At 39.4% G+C, this 19,589-nt stretch overlaps 2 protein-coding genes across 3 annotated transcripts; both read left to right on the forward strand.

Annotated features, from left to right (window-relative positions):
- The first annotated feature begins 1,742 nt into the window (after positions 1-1,742).
- LOC120769229 (transport and Golgi organization protein 1) lies at positions 1,743-11,307 on the forward strand. Its single transcript, XM_040096126.1, has 11 exons — positions 1,743-2,077; positions 2,137-4,599; positions 4,668-5,152; positions 5,216-5,348; positions 5,416-5,735; positions 5,813-5,956; positions 7,316-7,476; positions 7,541-7,642; positions 7,713-7,918; positions 7,982-8,689; positions 10,497-11,307. The coding sequence occupies exons 1-11, from the start codon at positions 1,942-1,944 to the stop codon at positions 10,583-10,585; spliced, it is 4,947 nt and encodes a 1,648-aa protein (XP_039952060.1). The 5' UTR covers positions 1,743-1,941; the 3' UTR covers positions 10,586-11,307.
- A 2,254-nt stretch (positions 11,308-13,561) lies between these two features.
- LOC120769246 lies at positions 13,562-14,893 on the forward strand. 2 transcript variants are annotated; one of them, XM_040096146.1, is made up of 4 exons: positions 13,562-13,701; positions 13,768-14,406; positions 14,471-14,578; positions 14,639-14,893. In XM_040096146.1, exons 1-4 carry the CDS (start codon positions 13,616-13,618, stop codon positions 14,760-14,762), a joined length of 957 nt encoding a protein of 318 aa, XP_039952080.1. In that variant the 5' UTR covers positions 13,562-13,615; the 3' UTR covers positions 14,763-14,893. The 2 variants fall into 2 exon arrangements, with proteins under 2 accessions (XP_039952080.1, XP_039952081.1); XM_040096147.1 differs by having other exon boundaries at positions 14,651-14,893.
- The last annotated feature ends 4,696 nt before the right edge of the window (positions 14,894-19,589 follow it).

Genomic DNA, 19,589 nt, shown 5'->3' on the forward strand with positions numbered 1-19,589 from the left:
CAAATTGGTGTTCTATGGCGCTGTCGGTCCGTCAGTCTGTCCGTGCAACAATAACTTGAGTAAAATTTAAGATATTTTAATGAAATGTAGTACACATACATATTACTTAACACCCAAGGGAGGTTGATATTGCAGATAGTCCAAAATTAAGATACAAAGCGAATTGCAGCAGTGAGGGGCTTTTGTGGTTTGAAAACTTGTAAAATGTGGGCATGACCCCGCCAACTAATAAGCTTAATGCACATATGTATGAATGAATGAATAAATCTCACAAACCCTTTAAACTATATCAATGGAATTTGCCCAGAGCGAATTTATTTAGCATTTCTTCCGACAGTGTGAAAATGAGTGAAATCGGGTGATAACCCCGCCCAGTCCCCATATAATGGTTAATAGCTAAACCCGTCAGATACATTAAAAAGTACTCTCGGAATGGTAAGACAGGGTTTAATTAGAAACGATTTCAAACTTGGAAAATGTGAATGGCCTTTGGGTGAAATAACATATTTCCGGACGGAATCAACGGATTTTAACCCAATTCGGTACAAAGCATTGTCCAAATATTAAAATATTACTGTATGAAAGTGATCGATATAAAATAATAACCATACCTACTTCCCATGTGACACAACTTTAAATTTCATTTGATGCTTTCGCTTTCCAGTATACAAATCATTGAATTTATAATAAAACTTTGCACAAATTCTGCTTTAAGCTGTGTCATTTCGAGTTTAAAAATTGTCAAAATCCGACTAATACTGTCTAAGCTTGCTTATTCCGAATATGGGGACTCCAGTACCTTTTTACCAAAAATAGCGGTCTTCCTTTTAGATTTATTATTGAAACGAGGAGAAAAATGGTCACGTTCTTAGCCCCATAAGTGTCCATAATATAAAGATTCTCGAACTTCCGTTTGACTTTATTTCACATATATCAGGAATTAACGGTGCATCTCGACAGGCAAATATTTATTGTTACTAACTGTATTGCCGTGCCTATTGCCTATGGAGACTCCATATTGCTTAAAGAAAGCAATATATGGAATACTAATTAGTATGCCATAAATTGAAAGCAATAAGCTGTCACTTCAGCAGTTTGACAGCGCAGCTTTTATTTCTATGAAAATTTCGAAAAGGCAACATATCCTATTTACACATATATCGAAGAAATATATTTCTTCATTTTTTTATTTTCCACATAAATTTTTTTCATCCATATAAAAATTTAAACAGTTCAAGAGCTGAAAACATGCGCTACATCATCTCGAACCTACCTACCCTACGCATTTGCGCAAATGATTATGTTATGATAACAAATGCCCACATATAGATTTGGCAATAGCAATAGCTTTGACAGTTAAGATATATACATACATATATTTGAGTGTTAAATAGATAAAATCGGATGAGAACTTGCCTTAATATGTGGCGGGGCAAATGTCGCAATCTCCATTTCTATCTCGTTTCAGGCTTTTAATATTCTCTATATTTTGGGGCTATATATAAACATCAAAGAAGTTACGAATATTACTTATTTCATACAAAATATATGAAGTTTTTCTGTTGCTATTGAAACCTTAAGGACTATCAGAAAATATAATTCCTTCCCGACATCAATTTACAAAAACGAGAAATTTTTCATAGCAAATTCTTCTTTACATTTCAGAAAAAAAATTATTAAATCCTTTTAATTTTATTTCTGGCAACACTGTATGGAAATAGGCAAATTTGACAAAACGATTACAGATGATGTGGCGAAGAACGACTGAAGCAAATTTTCATATATTTTCCCTACAAATTAAGCTGATTTTTTAGAAGAAAGTTAAAGAGAATTTGCTTAGAAGAATAACCAATTGCGTTAAAGTAATAAGTTAGTTAATAGAAGTAATAAATAATTTAAGTAATACACAAAAAGTGCGGTATTCGATAAAAACAATGCAAAATGTTTGGCAGACGAAAATGCTCGGCAATGAACTCTGCACTAATTTTTCTGGGCGTTTGCAGCATTCTTATGCCGACAAATTGGGTAGTAGAGGGTCTTTCTGACTTACGGCTTTGTGCGGATCCACAATGTCAAAGTAAGGCTGGTTTACTTTATTCTAGCACACAAATATATAGTAATTACAAATTTTTTAAGGCATTATTTCTCATGGAACTGGTAAGATCTCCTATCGAGCAGGGAAAGAAGGTATGGTGTCTTTTAAAATTAACTCTAAAATACGAATTAAATCGAAAAGTGCTGGTAAAGATCCCACGCTTTGGGGTATCGAAGTAAATGGACGAGAAGGTTACGCACCAAAGGAGTATATTTTGGAAGAAAGAGTAGTTGTGAAAGATAAGTACTTATTGTATACTGTACCTGTCACTGGTTCACAAACAATATCTTCAACTGCAACACCAACACCAGCTGCAACGCTAAAACCTTCAGAAAGTATTTCAATAAAAAAAGAAGACGTGGAGATAACCCCCACAGCACCATTGTCGCCACAATTAGAAACTGAAAAATCAATTCCTCTAACAAGTCGGGAGAGGGAACCTACTAAGGAAGATATAAGTCAAGCGACACCTGTGCAATCTAATATTGAAATTATTGATGGTACAGAAATACCGGTTTTAGAAAAAGTGATTGAAAAACAAAATAACTTCCTAGAAAAGAGTCCTGATAATGCTGAGGTAGCAGAAAAACAACCATTGGAAAACAGTAACGAAACCTCAGAGGTTGAAAAGCAAGTGTCTAAACCTGAACAAATTATTAATAATACTGCTCAACAACAGAATACTTCAATAACTGAGGATTCAAAAGATATAAAGAGCGAGTTACCTACATTAGGATCCGCAGATGATGACGGTAATATTGAAGATGAAGACGATGAATATGCCGAAGAGGAAGACTATAGCGGAGAAAATGAAGATGATCCCATATTGGGTGAAAATGGTGATGAGATTACTAAAAAAGAAAGCAACGATTCAAATTCGCTGACTGAACAAATGGATCTTTTGAATGCGCAAGGTTTTAACAAACCCGATGAAGATAATAAGGCAGAGGATTCCTCCGAAACTGAGAAATCAAATTTATATATAAGTGATGGCACAGAATCTCATACAATGGAGGAAAAGCTTTCGATCGAATCATTGGGCGACAACATAACTGTCATAAATGAGACTATCGGAACCGAAACGACAACGGAGAAGTCAGTTACCGAATCGGTTACTTTGCCACAAGAACAGTTATCCGTACCACAAGAAGTAGCTTCCGCTGAAATGTCGTCGGCAAGTGCAATTGCGAATGAAACCGGCAAAGAAGTTCCTAGCGTATTAAGTGAAAGGCTGCCAGTTCCTAATACATTGACAGATACTACAGCTCTCGAAACCGAGTTACAATCTAACGTCTCTATAGAAACTACCACCCAATCAACATCTGCAACTACGAGCGAGATAAAAGTCGATGACAATGCATCAAGTGCTGAACATAATGTGCCTACTTTACAAATGTTTGAAACATCAACTCAACATCAACCTCAGGATAAGTACAAACAGGAGCAACAACATACACATGTCCATACGCACTCACAAGAGCAACAGCATACATATCAGTATCATCCACAAGAGCAACACCAACATCTTGATACGAGTACACAGCAAAATAATCCACAAGATCAACACAAACATCTAGATCCGCTACAAACTAATATTCCTCAAGAGTCGGAAGAGTCTACAACAAAGGCAGCGGATGTAGCAGCAAGTCAACGGTCTGAAGACGAAGAACTACATACACCCTATTATCCCAAACCGATCGATGAGCAAAGGTTAAACCAGCCACCAACAGGTGTATATTCCTACGAAACGGTTACAGAATCATCGACAAGTGAAGTGGAAACGGAGCAATTAGATACTGTAACCCCTTCATCAAATGATCCTCAGCAAAGCAACGAAGTCAACGATGCATCTGATGAATACGTCGAGTCAATGAAAAAAGATGAAGAAAGTCGACACAAAAGCCACTTATATGCAAGTTCCGACCAGGAAACCACAGCCACACCAGCTGAGGAAAATAGTCAAAGCAGTGTTATAGATGTCGCCGCGGTAGAGGAAAACTTGTCCCACACCACGCCTATTCCACCAAGTGTTGATGAGGTAGAACAACCAGTACTGCATTCAACACCAATACCGCCTATAGAAGAATACGAGACAACAACAACTGCGGCAGGTCCGTTGATAGAGGAATATGAAACAACAACATCAGTGCCACTTCCATCAATTGAAGAATATGAAACAACAACATCAGTGCCACTTCTACCAGTAGAGAAATATGAAACAACAACACCTATGCCACTGCCATCAATAGAAGATTATGAAACCACAACAAAAACATCTGAGCCAGTCGAAGAAAATGAAAGGATAATAACAAACGCTGTGCCAAATAATGTGCCAGAGCAAGAAACTAAGGAGCAGGAACAGGGCCTATTCGCTACTATACTAGGCACTGTCAATAATTTCTTGTCGCATGGCAAAAAGGAAGATGCTAATGTAGAGGATGAAGAACTGCAACGCATACTCTATCCTGATCGAGCCAAAACAAGTAAAACATCAAAGGAGGCCGGTAAGTTCTGAAATGTGTTAGTGTGCTTTGATAAATCAAATTAACTGTAAAAATTTTATTTGTTACAGATGCTGACTATTGTGAGAAGCTTTCACCAAACGATTGTCCATCGCAAGTGTTGCGTGAATTAAATAATGCGGCGGCATCGTCTTCTTCAATAGCTGGCTGTCAGTTGGATCTAACTAACATGTCCATGGATATGTTGTTGACCGTGGCTGGTAATAAAATGTTTGAAATGAGTGAATTATTGGCCTGCCTGGCGACAGTGTCGGTCACGTGCCTTTTCTTTTTGTTCGTGTATTATTGTTTCTGCAACAGCAGTCGCGAAGGCGAGCTGTTGGGCAGGTTGAATGCGTTGGAGCGCAGCTTGCTGGCGACACACAAGGAGAATGCTATACTCAAAGAAGATTTGATGGGTACGCGTAACAAATTGTCGAGCATTGAAGATAATTCCTTCGGTTCGAACGATATGGTAATAGCGTTGAAGCAGGAATTGGAGGAGGAACTGCTGGAAAAACGTCAATTGCAAGAACAAGTTGGAAGTTTAGAAAAGGTAAGAAGCACTAAGCATACCTTAGGTCTTTAATATATGTATTGAAATTTATTGTTAACTTAGGAACTAGAAAATGCAGCCGAAGCCGGACTGGAGTTGAATAAAATCGTTTCAGAACTATTGAACAATCAGACCGGTGACGAATCTATTATCAGCAGCGTTGAGGAATTGCAAAAGCAGTTGAATGAACAACAAAGTACCGTTAATTGTATTTTACGCCAGTGAATATTTGAATAATTTTTGAATTTTTCTGGTATATTTAGAAACTATACTCGATATAAACGCTAACTTGGCCGAGAAAAGTCGCGAAAATAGCGAACTACAGCTTATGATTGCAGAGCAGAATGCACGTCTTAGCGGTGAAATTGCGTCGTTGCAGCAAGATAACGACGAGCTCGAAGTGGAAAAGAGTAATTTACAAACACGTTTGGAGGAAGTGAAGCGCGAGTTCGAAGAAGACATCACGAAGGCGCTCGAAGGCAAGAACTTTGAGATAAAACGTCTACAAAGTGAATTAGTTGAGCTCAGTTCAAAGCTCGAGGCGGAACACACGAAGTATCAGACGAGTTTGGCGAAAGTAGAGGTAAAAGATCTCTATCCTTCGAATCACTTTTTTTGCTGTTAGAAAAATATTGAATATAATGTGTTCCATATTTGTAGGCTTTGGAGGAGTGTTTGCGTACAGTACGTAGAGATCCAAGTGTGAATATCAACAACGTTATTGATGTTGCCAACGTACGAGCCGAACTGTTGGATGTGCAAAAGCGGTACGCTGCTTTAAAAGATCGATTAGATACAGAAACGGTAATGAATGTGAAATGGTTTTATACCCTGAACAGAATATATTAAGTTTACTACGAAGTTTGTAATACCCATTAGGAAGGGTCGCACACCATATAAAATATATGTAGAAACGATCAGTATGACGAGTTGAGTCAATCTTTTAGTCACCTCGTACGCTGATGATTGCACGGTATTGACGTCGGGCACTGGAATCGATGGGATGTGTTCAAAAGTAAACAACTACCTCTCCGACCTTTCTCGTTTCCTCACTGCACGGAACCTAACACTTTCCCCCTCCAAATCCACAGCGACCATATTTACGAACTGGACGAAGGAGTATATACTTGAGCTTAATATCGCAGTCGATGGCGTCAAAATTCCGACTGTCAATAATCTTAAGATTTTAGTTGTGACTTTTCACAGCCTGTGCTCCTTCACACCTCACACGACCGCGATTATTGTCAAATTACAGAGCCGCAACAAAATTCTCAAGTTGCTAGCCGGCAGCATATGGGGAAAAGGTAAAGAAATGTTATTGGCAACATACAAGGCAATCGGCCGGCCGGTCCTTAACTACGCCGCACCAATATGGTCGCCTAGATGCAGTGATACGCAAACGAAGAGGCTACAGGCATGTCAGAACACTGCACTTCGGACAAGTATAGGATGCCTCTTGATGTCACCCATCAAACACTTGCACAGTGAGACCCGTATGCTCCCAGTTAAGGAGCATAACGAACTCCTTTCCAAGCAGTTTCTGCTGTGGTGCTTTCGCAGAAATCTGGACGTCGATGACATAAAACAATATGCCGAGCAGACTTCGGACGCAACCAATTTCCGACATGCACTGACTGCCATTCACAGTGGAGCCATTAAGACCTTCATCGATTCCCTCTCCCTCACTAGCCACCTTTAGCATGCTCTCCCTATGGTCCGATCCTGTAGAAACAGAAACCTCATGGACTACTTATCTAATCTTTACCATCCTAACGGAGATTAGGTATCCGATACAACAACAACGAGTTGAGTCAATTTTGCCATGTCCGTTCGTCCGTACTACTTCTTCAGTTTATGTGATATTGATCGGAAATTTTGCACACGTTCTTTTCGCCTCAAGAATGTACTCATTTGTCGGAACCGTCGATATCGGACCACTATAGCAGATAGCTGCCACATAAACTGGACGATGAAAGTCAAGTTGTTTTGATCGGATCCCTGTAGCATATACATAGCTGTCATACATACTGATCGATTAAAATCAAATGCTAATAAGGAATATTTTGTATTTGTGAAGGGTATTACAGCTTCGGTGCAACCGAAGTGAATATTTTGTCTTGTTTTGTATTTTAAAATACGCTAACAAATTTCTTCCCGATATAGGATGCCAAAAAGTTGTTCGAACAGCAATTACAGCTAGCTAACAGTGAAAATGAGAAATTGAAGCATGATTTCCATCAATCGGAAAAGGATAAATTAGAGGCACAGACGCGTTTGGAAGTGTTGTCCAACTACTTCAAGGAGAAGGAAAACCAGCTGCAAAAGTACGATTAAACTATAACTGTATATGTATATGAAATATCTTATATTTTTATTTTTTGCTTATAGAGAACTAAGTCTGAAAGAAGCCATGTGGCTGAAGCAACAAGGTGAAACCACCAGCACCGTGGATCGCGTTACCACAATGCAACAAGAAATTCAAGCATTAAAGTGTGTATCGAATTGTTTTTTTCTTTTTTTTACTCAAACTATTGCATGCAACCAAACGTCTGCATTTCAGATCGCAAAACGATGCACTGCGCGCTGAAATCGAAGCTCAACTAGCAGCACACAAAGCGCAAACGGGGACTTTGGAGAATCGTGCACATGAAACATGGCTGGCGGCACGTCAATCAGAACGTCGGTATGAGGAGGCGCGCGCCGAAGCCACAGCGCTGCGTCGTAAGCTCACTTCCTTGGCTGGGGGCGCGACTGGTGAAGCTAATTGTATATATGCGCTGAAAATATCATTTGTTCTGCAAACTAAAACGCTTTCTTTCCCACTTTCAGTTGAAAAAATGGCTGCTGGGGAGTTAAATAATGCGAATTCGCCCATACATATGGAATCGCCCGGTTCGCCGTTGTTAGGTAGACTGCCACCACCGCCATTCCTGCCACCACCATTCATGGGACCACCGCCACCATTTATGGGCATGCCACCGCCATTTGTGCCACCGGGTGAAATGCGTCCACCGCCACTGGGACGTCTAATGTCACCACCACCGGGTGCGGTCAGCGGCGGCAGTGGTGGTAGTGGGCATTTACCACCACCGCGCAGCGGTCGTTATTCGCCCAACCGCACTGATTATGACGCCTATGATGACGATGAGGACGAGGATGATTATGTGGATGACGAAGACGATGAAGATGAGGAAGAGGAGCGTATTCGTCAACATCATCGGCGACGTGGTAGCGATATAAATGGCAGTTGGCATCGCGACGACTCATACTCACCGCCGCCGCGCGCTTATCGTTCACAATCACCCACAGATAGTCGTTACAATTACAACGCGGAACGTGATCTCATCTCGACATACGATACCGAAACCGATTTCGAACCATCACCATCACCAAGAAAACACGAACGACGCGGTGCACGCGGCTCACGTGCCGGCAGCTACCGAGATTACTCACCACCGCCAAGTGCCTCGTCACCGTTGAACGTATCTTCCAACAGTAATGCAGGCAAAAAGCATACCTCCTCGGCATTTAGTAAAGGTAAGATAATCGTACGCAAATTTTTTGCCAAACTTAGTGTGTTTGTTGTACTGAGGAAGTCGTGAAAAGAGCGTAGATTTAGTGAATCGTTGTTGTTGTTGGCTTTAAATATTCCTGAAGTAATTTCGAGGAATGGTGCTGAGTTGGCAGTCCTTGGCCGGATAAAAATCCGGGTCCGTTCCGGATTTTTGGATCCGACTGTCGACGGAACGGTTCCCATGACCTCGAAATAAATTCAGGACTTTTTTCTGCCGCTATAACAAAAGCAACAATATTTTTAATGAAAGATAATTATTCGTAATTAGAGGTTATGCCGTCAAAGAAATTTCCGGTTGATTTTGTTTGTGATTTTATTTTAATCAGATCAAAAGCGATATGATATCACATCGTCATTTATAAAAGAATTACATTCTAGTTGTTGTTGTTGTAGTGACAGAAAATATTCTCCACACAAATGGAGGAATGCTGCCAAATTGACAGTTATTGGCCAAATATGAATTCGGGTTCGTAGACCTGACTGTCATGGAAACGGTACAATCGGGTACATTGAATACTCAACATCACATCAAAGTATCACATCAACTGTTGGTTGTCAAGTGATCATTCCGTGCGACCTGATATCAAATCATTTTATAGTGTTTTCCAGAATTAGGCGGCAGATGGTGCAAGATTTACAAATCTTCATCCCCGAATAGGGTATATTAAGCATGAGTACAGGGTGTCCCAAAAGTCATCGCCATTTCAAATAATCTCTCACGGTTAACGCAGTTAAAACATTATTCTGACCATATTTTGGAAGTAATTTTCGAACTGTGGCAGCCAAGCATTCATATCCCATAAGGGGACACTGGCGGGACCACCGTTTCTGTCGTGTTAATAGAGTAGTCCGCTTAATTAATTGTCCTTAATAAACTTCAAAAATTGTTGGGAGTGGCCAATATGCACGGTGAATGGAGATGTGCATTATAGCATATAGCTGTCATACAAACTGTCCGATCAAACTCAAGTTCTTGTATTTTATATGTTATTTAATTTATTTTTTTTTGTTATATTTCTTTATTTATTTTTTTTTAATATTTTTTTATATATTTTTTTACATATTTTTTTATATATTTTTATGTCATACAAACTGTCCGATCAAACTCAAGTTCTTGTATTTTATATGTTATTTAATTTATTTTTTTTTGTTATATTTCTTTATTTATTTTTTTTTAATATTTTTTTATATTTTTTTTTACATATTTTTTTATATATTTTATATATTTTTTATAAATTTTTATTTTTAATTCTATTTTATTTTTTTATTTTTGATTTATTCTTTATTTTTTTTTTTTTATTATTATTATTTTTTTTTTTTTTTTATTATTTTTTATTATTTTTTATTATTTTTTTTTATTATTTTTATTTTTTTTTTATTTTTTTTATTTTTATTTTATTTTTTTTTTTAGTCCTGCCTTACTATAATGTGATATGATATCACATCGTGCTTGTGAACATTTACTACTAAACGCGTTTGACATATCCTTAAATTCGGCTAATCAAAACGACCAATTTAACGAACTTTTATATTAACTTTCCTTGCCTCTTTCTCTTTCTTACCGCTCAATTAGAATTCACTTCAATCAACATTTCAAGAATTGAAAAAATTATAAGAGGTGTGTGTGTGTGTGCTGTTTGTGAACTTTACTGTGAGAGTTGGGCATGTGTGCTTAAAGATATGTGACAAACTAACTGTACTTTTAATGAAAGCATTATAAAATTTATTTCGTATACTAAATGACAAAATTTTTTAAATTTTTTTACGCAGGCCATATGAGTTCCGGCTCAGAGAAGTCCTACAATGCCCCGCCACCACCACGACATGGTGGCAAAAAGAATAGCAAGTCGGCGGTGTAAGTGGTTTATGGGGGCGTGCAACTTACCAATGGAGTTCAAATGTTTACTTGGCTAAGCGTGGGCGGTTAATCTACTAAATAATACTAACGTGTAGTTAAATTAATTGTTATACATATACTTAACGGTGAAAGAGATCAGAGCGAACAACATTGGAGTACCAACAACACGAACTAACAGCGAAAAGAACACTGCAATAATACTAAATATCCACTCCATACATACCCACGTACTCGTATAGCGCAACACACGAGTACATTCGTACATACATGCAAACTTTTGCCAACGAGATTCCATATTACATGCCAAAAATTACGTATTAACAGCATTTCATTTTACGCACTTTTTAGTCCCAAATTAGCAGCGAACAAAAATGGTAGAATCCTTTTTTACTTATTGTTTTTGTTAATAAAAATTTACCTCCTAATCCGAATGTTTGCGAATGGTTGGATTTATTCAACAGCGCTGTGCGATGTGCACTTAATGGCGTCGGCAAGCATTTGTTGTAGTAGTGCTGCGCTCACGAATAAACTTCCGAATGTCGTTAGAGATCTTGAAATGTTTTGTTTTTTCTTCTGTATATGTAATTAAGTCTATGTTGTTAACATATGTTTATGAGAGTACTATTTTAATAATTGTGGTCCTGTATAAATTTCATCGCAATAGAACGGACTGAATATCTAATAAACGAGAAGTAAAATAAATACTTAAATCATAAAATCGAATAAAATTTGTCTTATTGGGTTGTTGTCGTAGCGGTTTTGTCAAACGCTGTTTGGTGGAACGGTAGTCGTCTATGTAGAACCAGGGCGCACGAATGGGATCAACTTAAAGTCTGTTGGGTCAAACGAAAGACGTCGGCGTATTACAGGAATGACTGCTTAATGTTTCTAAAAGGCGTTTTCGCTTGGAGGTGACTGAAATAATGGTTTCTGCGAGCTTTTTCTTTCTATGCTCTTTACTAGGAACATCCATGCCTCATTATGTAGGTGCCCTTCAGGAGAATTGAAGTGGTATCTGGTTATAGAACTCAGTAAGGTTTTAAGATTTATTTAGTCATTAATTGCCTTGTAAGTTAAATAAGCTTAAAAGGTCGATTCGGCCCGCTTTGGTATCCAAAACTCGTATACATTAATTGATCATAAGATCCTCACAAATCGATAAGCGCTTTGAGCCTATCACAAATTTGTTGAGACGGCTAATGTAGTTTCGCTAATGTTAGTTTCGCTAATGTTAGTTTCGCTAATGTTAGTTTCGGTTATGTCTTTTGGGCGGCCGAAATGTTTTAACCTCATTCTTGTAAAAGCTGGAAGTTCCTGGTTGTTTCCACTTCAGCTTTCTCCATACAACTTTGTCAACTTGCGTATGATAAAAATTTTTGCCCTCACTCATCGGATGTCCTGCCTTCTACTCTGGGCCAGAAGGATCTCGCAGTCGCACAAAAGCTCATGCGATGTTCATTGGTACAGTGCTAGAACACAAGAGGACAATGGTTATCCAATTCGTTCTCATTCCGAAGTGAGTGAGTTCAATGATTCTGACTGACGTCTGGCGTGATTCTACACCATGCGAGAACAAAATAATAAGTCCAATGATGAAGTAGTTTGAGACCTTGTAAATAGCGAACACGTTTCTTTGTCTTTTTCTAAAGTGCTTTTGGCTAGCGATTTGAGTATCTGTTAAAACTGGCACCTAAAAATTTAGTGATTGTTAAATAGGATCTCGAGTTAGTCGGGAAGGGTAAGAGGCTCCTAGAAGAGAATAAGCGAGAAAGGTTAGAGGGAAAGCCAGAACCAAACAACTTCACTTTTACAAGGTACTAGGTCATAAAGGTATCGATGACAATCAGATAATGGACGAGATCCCCAAGAGTAAAAACTTGACTTATGGTGGTAAGCCCACGCATTGTCTTTACGACAATCTCTTCAGCAGCATGGCAAGGAAACGTAGATCAGAAATGCATAAAATTCCTACTCATTCTCCATACTTCACACCAAATACTTTGACAGGTGAGTATTCCATTCATGTTCCTACATTCATAGAAGGATTTTAGGAACATGATTGGAATATTCACCTGCCAAAGTATGGTAGCGGCACACAGAATGAGACTAACAGATCGAGATGACTGCAGAAAATGTCAAGGGCAAGACACTAGGGAAACAATGGAGCATCCCTTATACACTTTTTTCGCCTCGCGGTATGACACACCGGAAAAGGTATAGATAGTGTGGCCCTCAAACCTATTGAAGTTCTCATGAAATACGTAACTCAGTACGAGTAATGCTATAAAATGGCTCCAATAGAAGCAAGACGAGATTGTTGGAGTCTACATGTTCTTGGAAGAATTGTTGACCGCTTCACCTTTTTAAAAAGTGAGCTCATTGCCGTAGTGTGTACAGTGCATTAATGTTTTCATTTGACCTCCACTCATTCCACATTTAAATATTATAACTACTACAGCGAACACCGAATGTTATAGTTACCACTATCACTAATTAATAGAATTCACAAATGCTCAAGTTCAAATTCATCCATTTCCTTCATCATATCCGGTGCTTTTTGGACTACAAACCAGACTTGGATACGGATTGAATAATGAACTAAAACTCTGTCGAGATACTTGTATGATGGACTACACCAATATCAATCAAGCGATTCAAGCTCATTCAACTTGGGTAGCGAATCGCTTTCAGTAAATCACCAATCTGAGACGGTTATCGTCAATACCAGCCAATTCGCCCACTTCAACAAAGCTATGACATCAAGTTTCAAGTTAGCCTTCAGTCTAGTGAAAACTGGACAGCTGAGGAGAGAATGTGAAGATATTTCCACCATGTTTCTCCTTAAAGTGAAGATGCTTTTGTAAAAAGTTTTCTAGTAATCTGTTAATGTTGTTAATTTTTATTTTCCAGAACTTAAGTCTGGCAACGTTGAACAGATTTCTGTATTTTTGATTTTGAAAGAAAGAATATGGAATATTCGAAATTTGCTGCAATTAATAATTTGTTTTGTCTACTAAATCTACATTAACGCATGGATCTGAAGGCCCTTTTATTGAATTCCATTTCGAGTAAACAACCTCTGCTACTCAATAGACGCATGCATATCGGAAAATGCTGGTGGGTTGAGTTTCTCAGTGTGTTGTCTTTTTTCTTAATTTGTCATTTTATTTGCGGTGATTACAGTTACTCGGTCACCTTTGAGGTTGACGGCAAAATGTTAACCGTTATACGCATACGACAAATCTATACCAAGGCACCTTTTCAAATGCGTGTACAGCGGCGTCAACGATTCCTGCAGAAATTGAAAAGCTGCTCTTCAATAAGTTCCAACTCCGACCTTAAGCCGAAATCCTCGCCAACACGTACAATCTTACCGCAATTCGCCGATTCCTCTACCCAAACAACGAAGCCGGAAGTGCGTAGTCGCTCAACGGAGACCGAAATACACACACTGCCGGTGCATCGTGAACAGCAGACCCATCGTCGCTTACTGCGTAAACAAGGCACACAAACCGATCCGAATACTTTATGTCATGGCGTTCAAACCGAACGTAAAATATTTCCACGGGCCACTCAGACCAACGAAAGTTGTGCCGCAGCTTCGACTACCCAAACCGAATCCTATTGCTATAACAATCAAGTGCAAACGGAACCATTCGAGGATGATTTAAGTGCTGAGCGCGAAAAGGAGGCGGTTGTATTTATGCTAAATGAAATCGGCGAAATGATTATCAATCAGAATCATTTGCTGCAGAACAATACAACAATGTTGAGTCAGATGTCGGAGATGACGATGTTGAACAAGGTGGCAGCGCAGCAAAAGTGTGTATTAGCGTCTCGTTGGCTAAGATTATTGAAGCGTTTTTCATCTTTGCATCTGTTTTAGAAGCTGCATGAACTATGAGAAAAAGTACAAATTTCATCGTTTCACTCGAAAGCATGGTAGATTCCGCTATTCACCCATGCCGTCGAAAGCGTTGCCAGTTGACAAGAGGTGGGTTATAAAGAGTATACCTGCATATGTGTGCTCAGACTCTATGAGTAGATCACAAAGTTTTTCTTCCAGAAATCAATGGGCACAAACCATTTATCCCATAGGCCTCTCCACCAAAACGACGCAAACGCGTCAAGAAATTCAAAGACGCAAGCGTTTTAGTCTCTTTTGTTTCAAATTATGACAAAATTCTACTTTATTGAAATTATAGAACTCAGATACAAAATAGTTTAACGATTGAACAAACGATTTGGTCGCTTTATGTCATGACTGACCTTGTAAATTATATTATTTAATTAGTCTTATTATGATTGCGATACAAATTTGCTTAAAATCGCTATTTTTTTCTATATTTCATAACTAAAACTCTTAAATGTTGTAGGTAAAGGGGTTGGTTTTCAATAAAAGCGCACTCATTAAAAGTATTTTTTTGAAAGTCTTAGTAAGTTGATTTCAACAAACTGATTGGATTTTATCAGTGTGGCTTCTTCTTCTTATTTCTTCTTCTTCTTAATTGGCGTAGACACCGCTTACGCGATTATAGCCGAGTTAACAACAGCGCGCCAGTCGTTCCTTCTTTTCGCTACGTGGCGCCAATTGGATATTCCAAACGAAGTCAGGTCCTTCTCCACTTGGTCCTTCCAACGGAGTGGAGGTCTTCCTCTTCTTCTGTTTCCCCCGGCGGGTACTGCGTCGAATACTTTCAGAGCTGGAGTGTTTTCATCCATTCGGACAACATGACCTATCCAGCGTAGCCGCTGTCTTTTAATTCGCTGAACTATGTCAATGTCGTCGTATATCTCGTACAGCACATCGTTCCATCGAATGCGATATTCGCCGTGGCCAATGCGCAAAGGACCATAAATCTTCCGCAGAACCTTTGTCTCGAAAACTCGTAACTTCGACTCATCAGATGTTGTCATCGTCCATGCCTCTGTGGCATATAGCAGGACGGGAATAATGAGCGACTTATAGAGTTTAGCTTTTGTTCGTCGAGAGAGGACTTTACTTTTCAATTGCCTACTCAGTCCGTTGGCAAGAGCTATACTGCGTTGGATTTCGAGGCTGACATTGTTGTTGGTGTTAATGTTGGTTCCAAGATAGACGAAATTATCTACGACTTCGAAGTTATGACTGTCAACAGTGACGTGCGAACCAAGTTGCGAGTGCGACGACTGTTTGTTTGATGACAGAAGATATTACGACTTGTCCTCGATCACAACCAGACGCATATGCTACGCTTACTTATCCAGTCTGGAGAAAGCAGAACTAACGGCGCGGTTGTTGGAGCTAATTATATAAATATCATCGGCGTATGCCAGCAGCTGTTTACACTTATAGAATATTGTACCTTCTCTATTTAGCTCTGCAGCTCGCATTATTTGATCCAGCAATATGTAGATTGAAGTAGTCACACGATGGGGAGTCGCCTTGTCTAAAACCGCGCTTGGTACCGAACGCCTCGTAGAGATCCTTCCCGATCCTGACGTAGCTTTTGGTGTAGCTCAACGTGATCTTACATAGCCACATTAGCTTTGCAGGGATATTAAATTCAGACATAGAATAGCATCGAAGCAGTAACTTTTCGTGCTGTTGAAGGCTTTTAAAATCGACGAAGAGGTGCTATGTGTCGATCTTGGTTACACGGGTCTTTTCCAAGATTTGGCGCATGGAGAAAATCTGGTTTATTATAGATTTTCCAGGTCTAAAACCACACTGCTAAGGTCCAATCAGTTTGTTGACGGTGGGCTTCAGTCCTTCTTATAAGCGATGTTGAGGAGGTTTATCCCACGGTAGTTTTTGCAGATTGTGGAGTCTCGCTTTTTAACTTAAACCAGATCCTTTTTGCTATACTATATGGAAAATATACTTGTATGTAAAACTTACCCAGCTTTGAGCTTATTTGGCAAAGATACCTAATTTCTTGTCAATATCAAAAATAGTTAAGTACACCTTCTGATATACTCGTAAGTATCGTTGGGATATGTAATTTTTTATAATAATGTAACCTTTCTTCACTTGTTTTGTGCTTTCTCGAATCAATTCATCTAACAACTCTTGTTTCATGGTTCAAACCTCTCGAAACAGTGTCTTTCATAAGTGTATGGTGGGAATAGAATAACACAAACGCCATTTGAAGGTAGATATTAATGTCATTTTATTGCCCGTATGGGAAGTCCCGCTGTTACTTGGTGATTTACTTTTGAAAATCTTTTTAATAAACGGAACTCTCGCAACCGGAAAATGTGAAAATATATCAGTGAAGTACAAACAAACATACTTGTATATGTAATTCGAAAAAAAAACTCTCTAACGCTGTTTTTGCTGAAGTGAATCATGTGCTTCAATTTAAGACGGATTAATATTCAATAAACCACACTATTGACTTACTTTTAATTAAATTTTCATTTATAACAATTATATGGCGCGACTGAATAGGCCATTTCTAGGCATCTGTAATCACTTGCACTTCTATTCTCTAAATCGTGATGCTTTTTATTTCTAGTGTACAATGTTTTTTATGGACTAATGTACTTCGACTTTAATTGCTAACTGTAAACCTATGTTTTTTATGTTGGTCACGAATTATTGAAAGTGGCTCCAAGAAGTAAGTAATTTCAATATGATATATTCAAATTTAACAATGATAATGATAATAATATCATTTATGTGCGTTTTCCTTCTGTGTGTTACAAACTTCGTAGAAAACTTAATAAATCAGAAAAGAAACGTAGAAACGTTGTTAATACCTAGAAACTAATACATATGTACATACATGTATGTATAGTATGTGGTATCGGAGGGCTTGAAAAGGTATCCAATAAAGAACTGGCTGCTTTAAAATGCAGGGCCTGAGTTAGAAATAAACATTTTCGTAGTTCAAAGTCCATTTTCAAACTGCACGATAAATATGTCTTGGGTCAGAAAAATTTGATTGTAATGAGTCGAATAGTTGCGGAAATATGAGGTTTGATATTGAAATAGGCGGCATTGACTTAGACTATGAAAATGAATAAACGTTTTCGATTTCAGTTTGAGCCCTGGGATGATGGTTGCGAAATTCTGCCACCCAAGATGCTGGGGCACTCTCAGCATAAATGGCTGATGGGCTGATGTCGAAACCGCCTCCGTCCCGTTAAAACCATTGTAGGCCTCAGAGCGCCACAGCGATAGACATGCAGAACAAGTATCTGTCAGTACGTCCGAACAGGACGTACCTCAAACGACCATAAATTGGCAAAGGTTGCATGAGGGAGAATCCTCTCTCAGTAAAAGGCCACACACTGGACTTACGCCAACGTTTAGCGAAATCGCTAAACTCGCTCATTTTATAGAGTTTGGAGTGCGATTGAGAGACATCTCTTGTGGGAGCGGTGTGGAAGGGAACCAGATTGAAAGCAAGCGTGGACAAGGTGGATCTTTCACTGCGCCCTCGAGCTCGCTCGTGAATTGAGGAGGCTATAAGGTACTGGAATCCCTTGCTTAACACGCATGACTGGCGGGTTATTTGACTGCAAGCACTGATACTGCTAAATGCGGAGTCCCTCGTTTCTCAATTGGCGAATCCTAGACTTAATCTTAGCCTCAAATGTGATGGTATCTCTGATTTCAGACTACAGGGTTCTAGAGGACCATTCATTCTTGGACGCGGTGCGCCTGTATAAATCTATAGGAATTTCAGGAAAAATAACTGGGACCTATATTGCAGGAAGCTCCGACTTGCCCTTTCTAATGCGTCAGAAAAGAACTCTCTATTAACGCGGTAGATAAGTGCGTCTCATTCTTCACCTTCTTCTCCTTTACTGGCGTAGACACCGCTTACGTGATTATAGCCGAGTTAACTACAGCGCGCCAGTCGTTTATTCTTTTCTCTACACTTATGGCCAATTGGATATTCCAAGCGAAGCCAGATCCTTCTCCACCTGGTCCTTCCAACGGAGTGAAGGTCTTCCTCTTCCTTTGCTACTGCGTCGAGTACTTTCAGAGCTGGAGTGTTTTCATCCATTCGGACAACATGACCTAGCCAGCGTAGCCGCTGTCTTTTAATTCGCTGAACTATGTCTCTGTCGTCGTATATCTCATGGCCAACGCGCAAAGGATCATAAATCTTTCTCAGAAGCCTTTTGTCGAAAACTCGCAGCGTCGACTCATCAGTTGTTGTCGTCATCCAAGCTTCTGCATAATGGATCGAGTCATGTGTAGAAGTTCACGCAAGTGAGGAAAGTTCTCTGATCGCCATTCACTTGGGAGTGGCCAGAAACGATTCTTTTACACATGGCTCAAGCAACTCACGACTTCCGGTCTTTGACCAAGTATCCTCTGGGTAGCCTAAAAACATCCGCTTGAAGGCGAGCTAAAATGAGAAGGCGAAATATTCTCTCCACAGGATTGTGCGCTGGGTTTCGGATCAGCCATGTAAAAAACAGTACCAAGGAAAACTGAACTCATCCTTCACCACTGCTTGTAAAACTTCCCTAATGAAGTTCTGTCCAATTACTTCAGCAAGCGGCAGAGGAAAATTCTTCTGGTGAACATTACACTAAACAAGGACCGCGAAAGGCGGGAAAATATCGAATGGGCGCTTCATGAGGTCGGGCTCACAATCTATAATTCCGAAATAAGGAAGACCAAGAGGTCTTTTGCGGAAAGATAGAAGGCTATCGTGAATGTTCAAGGCTCTGGCGCAACCTGGTAAAGAACCCGATTCTTTGGAGTACTTAAAAGGGACGGACGGGTTACGGTCTCGTGCAGTTGGCTGGTACCAATCTATGCGAACTGTATTCGATTGGGGTATATTCTTGGGGACTGGAGACATGTTAGGGATACGTTCAGCACCGGTGGACATGCGCTAGGTGTATGGCCAGTAAAACTACAAACCAGTTTGCCGAATTTAGCCTTGGCTGTCGTTTTGCTGCTCACATCCCTTCGAGAGAGACATGGGAGAATGGACTTGCTGGAGGAGAGAGGCGGTGCGTTTTTTTTACGGATGGATCAATGCTTGCGGGAGGGT

Source organism: Bactrocera tryoni, chromosome 2 (assembly GCF_016617805.1).
Source record: "Bactrocera tryoni isolate S06 chromosome 2, CSIRO_BtryS06_freeze2, whole genome shotgun sequence".
Taxonomy (NCBI): Eukaryota; Metazoa; Arthropoda; class Insecta; order Diptera; family Tephritidae; genus Bactrocera; species Bactrocera tryoni.

Excerpts from the sequence above, each read along its gene's own strand:
- LOC120769229 (XM_040096126.1), top strand. The coding sequence starts at position 1,942 with ATGTTTGGCAGACGAAAATGCTCGGCAATGAACTCTGCACTAATTTTT. Across the intron at positions 4,600-4,667 it reads TAAAACATCAAAGGAGGCCG|ATGCTGACTATTGTGAGAAG; the intron begins GTAAGTTCTGAA and ends TATTTGTTACAG. Across the intron at positions 7,477-7,540 it reads AAGGAAAACCAGCTGCAAAA|AGAACTAAGTCTGAAAGAAG; the intron begins GTACGATTAAAC and ends TTTTGCTTATAG.
- LOC120769246 (XM_040096146.1), top strand. The coding sequence starts at position 13,616 with ATGGATCTGAAGGCCCTTTTATTGAATTCCATTTCGAGTAAACAACCT. Across the intron at positions 13,702-13,767 it reads ATGCATATCGGAAAATGCTG|TTACTCGGTCACCTTTGAGG; the intron begins GTGGGTTGAGTT and ends CGGTGATTACAG. Across the intron at positions 14,579-14,638 it reads GCGTTGCCAGTTGACAAGAG|TTTTTCTTCCAGAAATCAAT; the intron begins GTGGGTTATAAA and ends TAGATCACAAAG.